We start from the raw sequence: 12,653 nt of genomic DNA, 5'->3' as shown, positions 1-12,653 counted from the left end.
CCACCTTCACTAAAGAGGAAGTGGGGTTGCATTTATGGGCAACATTAAAAGCCACCAAGAAATGCAGAGCTCTCTCACTCCATCACCTTACAAAGTCTCCAGACACAAACCAGTCTTGCAGACCAAGAGCTGTAACGCATTCTGCCTTGCCAGCTGGCCTGAAATATAAACAGACAAGGCAGTTTGGTAAAGGAAGTTAAATACATTTTTCTCCATATATCTCTCCTCAATCTTGCTCTGTTTTCCTCTTAAAGGAAAAGGTAAACAGAAGTCTGCATTACTATTTCAAGGGATAGCAAAGAATTTATTTCATGCAGCAGTCTCAAATTTTGTAACATGGATCATGAAATGGACTCAGTAAAACGGATTTCCGGCATTTCCTCAGATTTTTATGTAATATTTCTTTTCCTTCAAACACGGAATTGCTAGTATTGTTTCAGGTTGGAAAAAGGCATATCAATGTTGCTGAAGTGACTTGGGATCACACATCATTCTTCAAATATTTGTTGCAGCATTTTCCTATGTTTGAGTTTGGTGATACACTGAGTTGTGCAACAGCAGAATTTAATTTCTCAGAGTAGAGGCATGAAGTAGGCTCTTGGTTTGTTAACAGTTGGCCCCCATTGCAAACATTAATACTATGTTTTGTGCTGAGTATCTTCCCTTTGCTGTTATTAAGTTCTCTCCAAGAAAGAACAAAATTTTCAACTGCAGTAGAAAATGACTTCACTTAAGGAACCCCTTGCAGCATACATCTGTTGAAGAGATTTTATTTACTTTTATTTATAACTTTTATTCCCATTCTGAATATATGAAGCATCTGTTTCAGGAAGCATATGTTGTGTTTCAGCCTGCATTGCATCAAATTGCTGTCTCAAGTCACGAGGAACGAACTTATGAACAACTTTATCATTAGCTTTCTCGGTAATACTTTTGCCACAAGATTTGCTTTCCATGCGGTTTAGCCGACTTTGAGATAGGCCATCTCTTTTTGAGTACTCTCCTCCGGTTGGCAGATCAAAATTTAGCAGCAGAGCTACAAGGCCAGAGAAGGAAACGGATTAATGGAAGGAAATGTTAACACTGGAAGAAAAAAGGGGCGGGGGGTTATTTGTTTGTATGCCTTTTTAAATAAAGATTTGTCAGTATTAGCACTGTCAAAATGAGCAGCATATCTTTACGTATCTGTTCAGAAGCTTATCGAGAACTAGTGCATCACCATACGCCTGCCTTTTCATTACTGCATCCATTAAATGTGCATTGTTAAGCAGGAAACAGCTATAGATCGCGACTAACCTGAGCGGGTAGTTTTGCTCTGGGATGTGTGTCGAAGAGGCGTTTCAAGTCCTTTAGCCATTGTAACAAGCTTGCTGGCAGCGTTCATTATTTTCTTCTCAGCTCTGACGAGAATCACAGAACATGAGAAAAAATTAAAAACCAATTCCTTTCAGATTGTACTTAAAACTATTGCTAGCAAGAGCCAACAAACACTGAGAAGACAGTATGTCAGACTGCTCAGCAATTCTCAGGCATCAAGCTCGGCAGTGACCCTGTGCCAGCCTTATCAGACCGGCAGCACTTCAGGCTGCACAACTGATGCTCCAACACAGCCTGAATTGCCAGTGGACTAACAGCATTATGCTAAAATTTACATAGCTCTTTCAAAAAGAAATTTCCAAACATGCTTAAGCTCACCCTTCATAGTTCCCATTATCAGTAAGAAGTTGCTGAAGACACGTCAAATAGTATTTCCGCATTTTCCGTGCTGTCTCTTGGCGCTCTCTTAAAACCTCCACTCTAATCATAGCGGCAGCCCTCTCCTTACTTCCACGGATATAATTAAGCATATCACCTACACAAACACACTTCATTAGCGCTAGTTTAACCCAGGATGGGAAGGGAACAAAAAACAAGCAAACAAAAGGACATTCGAGCTAGTACCAAAAATCAGACACAGGAATTTAATTGGCTCGCTCCACATCTTCAGCAGCATTTTGCCAGCAGAAGGGGCAGGGACCAGAGAGGAATGTCGGCTGGCATATCCAGCACCAGGAATTCTTCCACAGAGGTACAGCTGGCACTCAGGGACCCACTGCCCTCCAGTAAGAGTCGGAGCTGCACTCGAATCCTCTCCTCAGCCAGATGCCTGCTGACTAAGCCAAAAGGGCCAGAAAGCAGGACACAGCACAAGAGAAAAGCAGATGCTCCCTCACAACAAGTTGCTGGGCTGGCAGCTGCTTTACGGGAGAAACAAGATCAGCGCTCCAAATTGCCTTTACCATTTAACAACACATACATAATGTAGTGCTACAAAGAAATGAAGGCAAAACAAGGCTTCACCCCTCCAAATGAAGCTTGCCCAGCATCATGCCAACAACTCCATTTCTCACATTCACTCCAGCAGGAAAGCAAACAGCAGTTCTTAGGTGACTTGGCTGTCAGACTCCTGTGCAAGCTGGCTCAAGGATGAGGAAGCAACTGACGGAATTATTTGGCTCTCTTAACGTTTTAGCTAAGACTCTAGAACTTACTCTTAATCTTGCTCACGGTTGTAATGTACAGAGCACGCATTTCTTCCAGCCCTTTCACCGGGCAGCAGGACGTGCAGGGTTTTGAGACACCTCCATCTGACAGTGACCTGAAAAGCATACAAGTCACACACCACAATATGAGTAGCTTAGACCTGGTGAGCATCAGCTATTAAATCCTTTAAAAAGATCCCTTTTAAATACCTTGGCGGTGTTCCCAGGTCTCTCAGTTTAGCCTTCACCTCAGAGTTTTCGGCAGTTAGAGCTTCAAGAAACTTCTCATTTCCTAGAAAAGCAAGTAACAAACCATAAAACACTGTACTTGCCTACACTCCAGTCAAGTTCAACATCAGACATCACAAAAACTGCTGCCTCTGGTAGAAGAGCTCCAGGTCACAAAGCTTCACCAGACAACATTCAGCTATGGCAGCAACTACCATGCAGAAATCAAACATAACACATTTTAGTAAAGCCTCAATACAAAATCATCTCAGACTAATTGTCACCGGCCCTCAGCACGCAGCCAGCACAGCCAAGCCATTCTGAACTTCCCTTAGCTGACTCCCAGTGCGAACCTTTGCGCCGTGCTGATCTTCAACAGCAATTCCTAAACGTCACACATCACCCACGTGCCCAAAATGATTCTAACCCAACCCGGCTACTTCCAGAGCTCTACTGCGACCTCCTTTTGCTGAGAAAGCATGCACTGTCTTCAGCTAATTAAAACAACCACATGAGGCTGGAACCCCGTTACAGAATGGGGCGGCAGCACCGATCGAGTCACTGACCCCTCGCAGTCTCAGCAAACTCCCGTCCGCGATCATCTGAGTCTCCACAGAGGTCTCCAAACAGGCAGCAGCAGGAGACTCCTAGGCTGAATTCTCAACTGTTCACTTATTTATTTATTTTCCAAACCAACAGCCAAACAGGGGCTTCTGGAGTCAGCTGAAGGAAACTCTCCCAGCTGGGAAGACTCACATGCGGCTGACTTAAGTTAAGAAACTCACAAAGACTGGGCCACTTCCAGGAGAGCAACGGCTTCCTTCCATAGCCAGGACAGGGAGCTCTAGAGCTTCTAGAGACAGAAGGGCTGCACTGCTTGCATTGTTTGGTGTTTAATAGATGGTTTGTTATTTTGGTGTTGAAGGAATTCAAGCCACATTACAGGCATAAAGCCAAAGGCTCTCTTGGGCTTTCTCACTCGATGTTTTTTGGTTGCACAAGAACTCAAACTAAACAGAAAGCCCCAGAGAGACTTTCATGCCTCCCATGAAGTTTTGCCACAGTTACACAGTCTCTGGCTTAGCCGTAGCACATGTGACAGCTTTGAGAACAGCTACAACGCTCAACCATACACAGATTACACAGATTACAAAAGAGGAGGGAACAGGGGAAGGTGAAAGGGAGAAGCATTGCCCAGGGGAGTCACATTGCCTCAACTAAACCCAAAACAATCGGAAAAACTACCAGGCCGGGTGAAGTACCATTCCCAATACAACCGTGTCCTTGACATGATGGCAGAATTCCCTGTCTTGTCTAACAGCAGCAGCAGCAAGGAGTACGATTTGGTCGTCAAAGCTCTTGCTGAGTACTTACCCATTTCAAGACAGCATCTAGACCATACCCTGCTCAGCAGTCTCAACACCGGCTTGCTTACGGAACTATCACACACCAAAGGCTGTCGCATTCCTCCATCTACAATGTTAGTCGCAACAGCTACCTCTCCCTCTACCAGCCAGAGGCTCACCAGCCAAGACTGCTACTAACACACTTAGCTGGATGGCACAATCTGCCAGAGTGAAAACAAGCCCAATACCTCCATCTGTTCCAGTTCTCTGCAGGGGTGGACATCTTCTCGGCTTTCTTTGTGTTTCTGCCTGCTGACCAATGCCGTACGAAGGAGGTGTCGCCAGGTCTCCAGTTTCTCCTGTGCCTCGGGGCATGCTAGGGTATGCATTTTTATTGACGCTACTCACTAGCTCTTCATATTTCTGCAATTGAAAAACACTCTCTGAAAACCCAGCACAGAACCACACAAAGAAGAAATAAAGGCGTGCCACAGCATACTGCTTAATTGCTTTAACTTAGCAGGAATAAAAGCAAGCAACCCAAAGGAGACCAGTAGACCTAGTAATTGCATCCCAGGTGCTTTAGCCCTGCAAAAGAACTGAAGACAGCAGCTCAAATCAGGACATGATGAGTTTTGAACAGGCTCCCAGACTTAAGATGGCAGGTGCACCTCCTTAATTTATCTGTCTCGGTGCTATAAAGGAACGCTCCTAACCTGCTATTCCTCTTCTTCAGACACTGGGAGTGTTAGAGATATGCTTAGCCTCTTCCTTTTCACTCGCTAGCTGTGCCTTAGCCCTCCCTCACAGGTCTAAAGGACTCTTCCTACCAGTAAACGTAGGTAGGAGTCTGACTTCTCAAAACCCTCTTCTGGTTGGCACTTACCACTTACAGAAGAATTACCTCTTTCCATTCTTGCTTGTCCTTTTCCAGAATTGTGTGAACTGTTCTTCTGTAGGCCTTCTGTAAGCATGCCTTCAGTTTGCCTTTGCATCGATTATTTAATTGATCGGGAGCATCAGAACACCTGTCCTCCCAGGAACACTTACTAGCTGCGCACTCAACTAGCTCTTCATGGACTTCTTGCAACAAGTGCTCAAGCTCAACCAGAATCTTCTCCTCACAACGACTGATCTCATCCTGAAGTCTCTTTGTTTCCTGCGCCTCCCACTCCCGCTGCTTCTGGTCTAGTAACATCTTCATTTCCGCCTCTTTCTGGGCGGAGAGACTGTTCTTCTGCTTTGCAAGATCCTCCTTTGCGGTGGCAAGTACCTCGTTAATCTTGTTTCTGTGGTCATCCAAGAAAAAACGGTAGTCTCTCTCATTCTGCTCTTGTATCCGCAAGATTTCTTCTTGCTTTTCTTTGTTCCACTGAGCACGGGCTCTGGCTAGTTCTGCTTTGATAGCCGCAGGCATTTCTTCTTTCTTTAGCTCCAACTCCTTCCTGAGAGAAACCACCTTTTCCTCCAGTTCTTTCATTCTTGCTCCAGACCTCTCTGTATTCTCATGTTCTTTCTTCCACTTCTCTTCGGCAGCTGAGAGAATCAGGGCTAACTGATCAACATATAGAACAGACCCGATCAACAAACACAGAATTCATATTAAAGCGTAACTGAGTAAATAATTAAGTGTACCTCAAAGTAAAGGAATAGCTCAATACCGTCACCCATATGAAAGTGTTTTCAGCTACCTGTTTTGCTGCAGTCCCTTGGTGTTCCCTTTCACATTTTTCTTCTTCCGTCTTTACATTTACTTTATACTCTCTGAGGTCTCTTAATACTTGCAGCCACTTGTCACGAGCTTGGGTTAAAGCTTCCTCTACCTGTGAACAGGTAAAGAGCCTGCTTCAGTCGCCATCCCTGGGAACATTTTTATTATTACTTTCACATGGCAGCGAAAGTTGTGCATGGCAGTTACAATGGATCCAGGCAAACTGAACTATTTTTTTGTTACCTGGATGGCAAGGTGTTTACAGTATTTATTTTCCAGTTCTATTTCAAATTCTCTTAAGGCCTCTTCAGAGGACATATTTTCCTTCAGAGCCTTCTCGATCTGCAGCTTCTGATCTGCAATGATCCTTGCTAACTCTTTGAATGAAGCATCATCCACTACTGTCACTCTGTCAGTTTGGCTGCCACAGTCATTGCAGTCAGCTACAGTTCTTCTCATTTCTTCCAGCCTATTTCGCCATTCTCCTTCTATCCCTCCAATGACTTGTTCTATATTCTAAGGAAAAAAAATACATATATTTTTAAGACAATCTGCCCATTATTCAAATATAAACACACCTGCACTGGCATTTAACAAGCAAAAGTCAGCTTACACTAGTAAGCTTCCCTGACAGCAGAACACCAAAACCATGCTCTGAGAGCACCGAGGTTCTTCCAAGCCACGTCTCTACATTTCTGAAAAGCATCAAACCTAACGCTTTGAGGCGCTTCTTAGTCAGTGGGTCCCCTCACGCTCTCCCACTCCCCCGCGCCCTCCAAATACACACTTCCCGCTATCTGTTTGTTAAAGGAGATGATTTTTCTTCCTCCTCCCAGCTTTATTCTGTGTGGAAGGAGACAAAAGAAGACTTTCTCAGGATGACCAAATCAAACAGAATACAAAGCATAAACATTCAACACCCAATTAGTGTGGAAAACTCCAGCATGTTATAGCTGTGATTACGGTCTGTATGCTGCTTTACAAGGTCTAATTTTGCAAAGATCCCAAGCATACGTCATACCTACTGACTTCATCAGAAGCGCCTGAAACAGCAGACCCTTAACAACCACCTCAAACGGCAGAAGCACAATGAGTAGGTCTAGTGTACATACATACAAGTCCTCCTTCTGAAAATAAATTGGTTGCTTCATTTGGTTCATTTGAAATCCCCAGGTAAAAGCTCCATACCTTTTTTTCTTCCTTCTCCCAGTGGACTTTGGCTAACGCGACTTCCTTTTCAACCTGCTCTCCTTTTTCTTTCAGCCACTGCTGCTTTGCTGCTCTCATAGAATCACTGTATTTCTCTTCAAGCTTGCTCCTCAGAAGGTTAAGAGACTCTTCTTTTTCTTCTAGAAGCCATTTCTTGAGCTTGGCCAAAAAAAAAAAGCGGCAATAATACTAAAAACACACCACAGATGAAGCATTCTCCAACATACAGCAAATTGCTCTGGTACAAAGCAATGAGAATGCATGAGATGCACGACGCACTCTCTAGAGCCTGACTTTACCAACAACCGCTAGCACAGGAGATTTAGCTCTCAGAAAGAGGTGTTGTAAGGCACAATATCAGAGGTTACTACAGCCTATTGCCCTAAAGCACATTCTCTTATCTAGCATCCGCATCTCCCAGCGCTTTTTCAGCTGCATCTCTTTGCTGTGCTGGACTAAGCAAGACAGCTGACCTCCCTTCAGCCATTCTGCACTCATAGCTTCAGGAAAGCAATGCTGTTAATCAATGCTGCAGACTCCATTCGCTATTACTTAAAAAGAAAAAAAAAAAACACAGCATTTGCACATCAGGTTTCTACAGGGAGAAGGAAACTTGCACTGTCACTAAGGTCTTTTGGAAACAAGCTCGAGATTGCAATAGCTCACGCTGCTGGCTGAATGGTCTCCAGGAGTCCACTTTATAAGAAGGACAACTGTGGGAAAAGGCATTGCCATTGGAAAGTGTTACTGCCACTGTACGTTAAACCACACAGCACAGCAGTAGGCTAACTTATAAGCAGTGTGACCTATTGATTGTTCTTTCTGATACGGCTGCATCTCTTCCAAGGCTCTGCTCCAAACAAAGTTCAAGCCACTCCTGCACATTACATTTTTAAAACAGGATGAACTGAGAGTGGTGTGTAGGTATGTCCAGTAGTACCTTCTCTTCTTTCAGCTGCTGCTCTTGCTCAAATTTCTGCTTTAAAGTAGCTTCCAAGGTGTCCTTCTCACCACAGACCGCTATGTAACATTCCTTCACCGTAGTCATCTCTCTGTTCAGCTCCTCTATGGTAGCCCTTCACAGCACAGATTGCTCATTAGCAAACAGTCTTTACACTCACAGGACACTCAGGCTGTTTTAAAAAAGCATAACTGGCACCAAGGGCCAGACAGGAGCGGGGATGCTTCAGGAACAATGACAAAAAAGAAGAAAAAGAAAAGAAAAAGAAAAGCCTTACTTCAGCTGCGAGACCCTCTCTTCGTGACTTTGTAGAAGCTGCTGGTTTTCTGCAGCATACTTCTCGATCAACTCTTTCTCAAACTGGGCTTTCATATCCTCATGATGTCGCTGATAAGTTCTTTCACACCTACAGTTCCAGGAAAGGAAAGGAAAGGAAAACACGCTTTAGTCCCCCTTGTAAATGGAGTTCTGCTCTTCTTTAAGCAAGAAACCAGATTTCCAGTGCAGACCCCTCCCCACAAACAGCTGGTACACAAACACACACGCAGGATAAAAATATCACAAAAGAAACAAAACAGAGTTAACAGACCTACCTGTCAAGCGCTTCTTGCTTATTCTCATCAAAATCTTGAACAATCTTTCTCATCTGACAGCAGAGATCCAGGTTTGAGTTTTTCAGTTTTTCCTCATTTTCTTTCAGTTCTTCAATAGTCAAAGTATGTTTCTGGACAAAGAGAAGTCAAGTAACAGGCAGGTTTTAAGGACCCTTTATAATGCAGGCTTTGGCACTTTTTTTTGGGGGGTGGGAGTAAGGAGAGGGATGCTACTTAGAAAAAAACAAAATGGAGAAAAGAACAAAGAAGAAAATTACTGCTCTGCAAAACGTAAGCGGTATAATTAAATATTCCCTTTCAAAGCTTATATTTTTTTTCTTTGTGGAGTTACCAGCCCTCAAGGTCAAAATACTTCAGATAAATAGCAAAGTATGCCACCAACGTAAGAACTCCTCTAGTGAATTCAGAGAATATTTAGCATGTTACTACTGACAAGCAGTTCCTACTCATTACACCTCTATTTAGATAAACTTACGTTTTGAGGATCAACGATCAATGGATGATCATTCCACCGTCCATCAGGCTTCTGAGGCTCAACTGATCTAGAGAAAGACAAGACGCTTACCTAGGGTACTACGACCTCAACCGAGCAAAACAAACAAACAAACAAAAAACTACTTCATTAAAGTAACTGGCATCTACTTTATTTCTCAAAGAGCCCCTGCCATACTGCCTACTGCAGTACAGCACTCCTTTTACGTGGATTACTCTCATTTACCCCATCAGCTGAGACTTGGCTCTGCTCTCAACAGCAAAACTTAAGTAAGAATAACAAAAAATAAAGTACAAAGGGACTTACTGCTCCTCACTCTCATGAATGCTACAGTCTGAATAGCTGGAGAGCTGGTCTCCACTGTCCTCCAGCATATCATGGGGAAGGTCTGTCAAGAGTTGTTGCAGCTGAAGCAGAACAAACCATATGCATTAGACACTTTTCAAAAGAACCCATAGGACTTCATGCAAAGACAAGCAGACACAGATGAAAGAGGCCACTTGCACAAAACCCTGACTTTCTTCCTCCATTGAAAAGGACATCATTCCTTGACAACACTGGAATTCACAGAGATTTGCACCACGCAATGCTTAAGAGACTACAGTTACCAACCTAGTACTTTTTCTGGGAAAAAAAAAAAAAAACTTATCTAATGTTCCCTGGTGTATAATAAACAGGCAGGATTTTTCTGAAGGGTCATATTATATAAATAACATCTGTTTGGCTTGAAACTCCATTTTAGACTTTGGTGAGGGCAAAAACAACAGTCACAAATTGACTGGCTACCTTTACTAGTTCATATGGATTTTATAGTCAATATGCACAGTGACTAGTGAATAATCAATTTGATTATTTGATTAAACTAACAACGTAAACTAGGATAAAGGAATTGAATTTTCATATGAACGTATATAGCAGCCTAACCAAAAGTATACTTCAAAACTAATAATTCATGGCTTTTGTATTAGTGCAGAGTTCAGGACTGATAAACACTCATGCAGTGCTTTAAAACTACTAGAAGCACATATGAATGACTGCACTGAAATAAGACAACTCCTTTTTTTAAAAACTGTTGCCATCTTTGGGATCATGAGAACATTCTGGAGGAAACGTTTTGAGCAAATCTATTTCAAAGCTTTTTAAGAAAAGGAACCAAATCATATTTTTGCATGCTAACATACACTATTCCAGAGTAGTTTAAACTGCCTTACAGAAAGTTAGTCAGTTTTTTTTTGCTTAGAAAGTTATTTTAAAATATAAAGATAGCAATAATAATTTAAAAAGGCAACAACCAAAAAGACTTCTCAACTTACTTGTTGTAATGACTCCTGTATAGTATGTACCTCTTCTTCCAGGTTTTCATAGAGGCTTTGATATGGGGCCACGTGCTGCACTTCTTCTAGACCTGAGTAGTCCATTCCGTTTTTCTCATTGGGCAACTCAGGATCTACACAATATATTCAGTTATTACACGCAATGTCTGTATCCCAACCCAGTTTTTCTCTGAAGTCTCAGGCGAAGCACGTGTTCATTAGAGCAAAAACATGAACTGCCTCTTCTTAAATATTCCTTTAGTTTTTCAGTTGCAACTATGTCAGAACATAAATTATCATCTACAAAAACTTTATCTTAAAAGTATCATATTTTCTCAGATGCTACTGTAGATAATCTCTAAAAATCAAAGAATAGACTACGAGTTAAAGACATTTTTTTCTAAACATCTACAGAACTCCACCAGAGCACCAAAGGTTTGTCCCTAGAAATTTACCAGCAGCAAAAAGTCATTACTTTGGGGATGGGAGCTAGAGGGAGAACAAGAATAAATACACAAACACTTTCCACCACATAGTTACAACATTTCGGTCTAAACTTGTTGGCACAGCTGTTACAATACCAAAGAACAGGAGAAGAAATGAAATTGTTATCTACAGAGTTTTAATGTATTTGACAAGTTTTTCCCAATCATTAGGGCATTCCCTAGATTTACTGTATCTCAGCTCCAGGAAGCAGGAAAGGAAAGGCAACATCACTCACTGAAGACCACCTCTCCTTTGTGCTACTAGCAACTAAAGACACATTAAATCATAGGTTTCACTCCTCCACTGCCTTGGAATGAGTCAAAAAGAAAGCAGCACATCCACATCATCAGGAGGGGTCGTATTTAAACTGGGCTCAGTCTACCAGTTTAGCTAGCAGGACTCCAAGTGTGGGTAAGGGCTAAGCACTTCTAAAAGTGACGTCAAATCACTCTTCTAATATGTAAATCTCTTCAATTTCCAGGAAAACAAATTGTTTTACTGTAACAGAAGACTTAAATGAATGCAAAAAGTCTTAAAACATCTTGACCAGTGAACACAGCATAGCCTCCATTCAGTGAGCTTAATAAACGTCACATCCCACTGATGCTGTCCCCACATCTGCTCTTCCTCATGAGGAAAACACACAAAATGTTTTTCCATAGACAAAGGTTACACAGATCCTGAACTTTTTTTAATAGGTGATGAAGTTTTAACTTGCACAAATGTACTTCAATCATTCCATGTTTGCTCTCAGCAGAAGCCTTGACAGGCTGGGCAAGCAGCCCCATTCCCAAACCATTCAGTTCCCCATTCCATCAAAAGCAACAAACCTTCAGCAGAAGCGCATTTTCCAGTTCAGTCCAACCATACAAGTAAGACTTTAAAGGCTGCTCTGATTGCAGCAGAGGGTCAGCTCCTGCTGACCCCAGCACTCCGAAGGCTCCTCAAGCAGTTGGTGAGGTCGCTAAGGACCCCGCCCCCCCTCACAGCAACACGGAATGTTTCCATGTGCACCCACGGCCTCTTGTCCCACCACTGGGCACCACTAAGAAGAGCGTGGCTTTGGCTTCTTTACACCCTCCCTCCGTACATATTGGCCATACATGTTTGGCCTCTTTACACCTGCCCATCCATACATATTTGTGTACGTGGATAAGATCACCCCTGAGCCTTCTCTTCTCCCGGCTAAACTGGCCCACCTCATGGCCTCTCCTCACAGGAGAGATGTTCCTCTCAACTCCCTAAACTTATAATCCTACTTATGCACATATACTTTCTCTTTCCCCCTCTCTGAGCAATAACTCCACAATTATTCACTTCTTGTTCACTGTTGTGTGCACAAGTGCAACGTTCTTCATCCAAGTAGAAAGTTTTGGAACAGATATCAGATCCCACACCATGTTTGCAACAGCATCTTAACAAGTCCTACAGCTGTTGTTCTACACCACATTTTTGCAAATATTTTTTACGTTACCTATGCTTCAGAAAGTGATCTGTTAAGTCAATGTTGGGCAGATTACTGTACATGAAAATGATTTTATCAACCCATAGGAAACCACTCTGAACAGTCACATTAAACACATTTTTGCAAATTCCCTTGACAAAACAATAGGAACATCCAAAAAAATTCTACTAAAAAAAGAACATCAGCTTTTGTAGATATTAAAATTTGTAATTTATAATCCAAATTCAAAGTGTTCCTCATTCTTTTCTAAATTAGATTTTTAAAGAAAGACAGCTGTTGCTTTCTAATTAAAAAAAAAATTACAA

At 42.4% G+C, this 12,653-nt stretch overlaps 1 protein-coding gene across 2 annotated transcripts; it reads right to left on the bottom strand.

The window, feature by feature from the left end:
* Positions 1-754: 754 nt before the first annotated feature.
* On the bottom strand, positions 755-11,827 carry LOC121075959 (centrosomal protein of 152 kDa-like). Of its 2 annotated transcripts, none has more exons than XM_040569769.1 (17): positions 11,714-11,827; positions 10,398-10,531; positions 9,391-9,491; positions 9,067-9,133; positions 8,571-8,701; positions 8,255-8,383; positions 7,957-8,092; positions 6,996-7,175; positions 6,051-6,323; positions 5,788-5,919; positions 5,001-5,651; positions 4,345-4,519; positions 2,733-2,814; positions 2,532-2,638; positions 1,696-1,852; positions 1,297-1,400; positions 755-1,036 (listed from the first exon to the last, which is right to left on the bottom strand). In XM_040569769.1, exons 2-17 carry the CDS (start codon positions 10,500-10,502, stop codon positions 780-782), a joined length of 2,787 nt encoding a protein of 928 aa, XP_040425703.1. In that variant the 5' UTR covers positions 10,503-10,531; positions 11,714-11,827; the 3' UTR covers positions 755-779. The 2 variants fall into 2 exon arrangements, with proteins under 2 accessions (XP_040425703.1, XP_040425704.1); XM_040569770.1 differs by having other exon boundaries at positions 855-1,083.
* Positions 11,828-12,653: the final 826 nt, after the last annotated feature.

Source organism: Cygnus olor, chromosome 11, assembly GCF_009769625.2.
Source record: "Cygnus olor isolate bCygOlo1 chromosome 11, bCygOlo1.pri.v2, whole genome shotgun sequence".
In the NCBI taxonomy this organism is placed as follows: domain Eukaryota; kingdom Metazoa; phylum Chordata; class Aves; order Anseriformes; family Anatidae; genus Cygnus; species Cygnus olor.
This window is presented reverse-complemented; position numbering and strand designations above follow the sequence as displayed.

What these genes read in the sequence shown, in the direction of transcription:
- LOC121075959 (XM_040569769.1), bottom strand. Translation starts at nt 10,502, where the DNA reads ATGGACTACTCAGGTCTAGAAGAAGTGCAGCACGTGGCCCCATATCAA. An exon ending in TACAGGAGTCATTACAACAA is followed by an intron (nt 9,492 to 10,397) that starts GTAAGTTGAGAA and finishes GTTCTGCTTCAG; the next exon opens with CTGCAACAACTCTTGACAGA. An exon ending in AGCAGCTGAAAGAAGAGAAG is followed by an intron (nt 7,176 to 7,956) that starts GTACTACTGGAC and finishes TTTTTGGCCAAG; the next exon opens with CTCAAGAAATGGCTTCTAGA.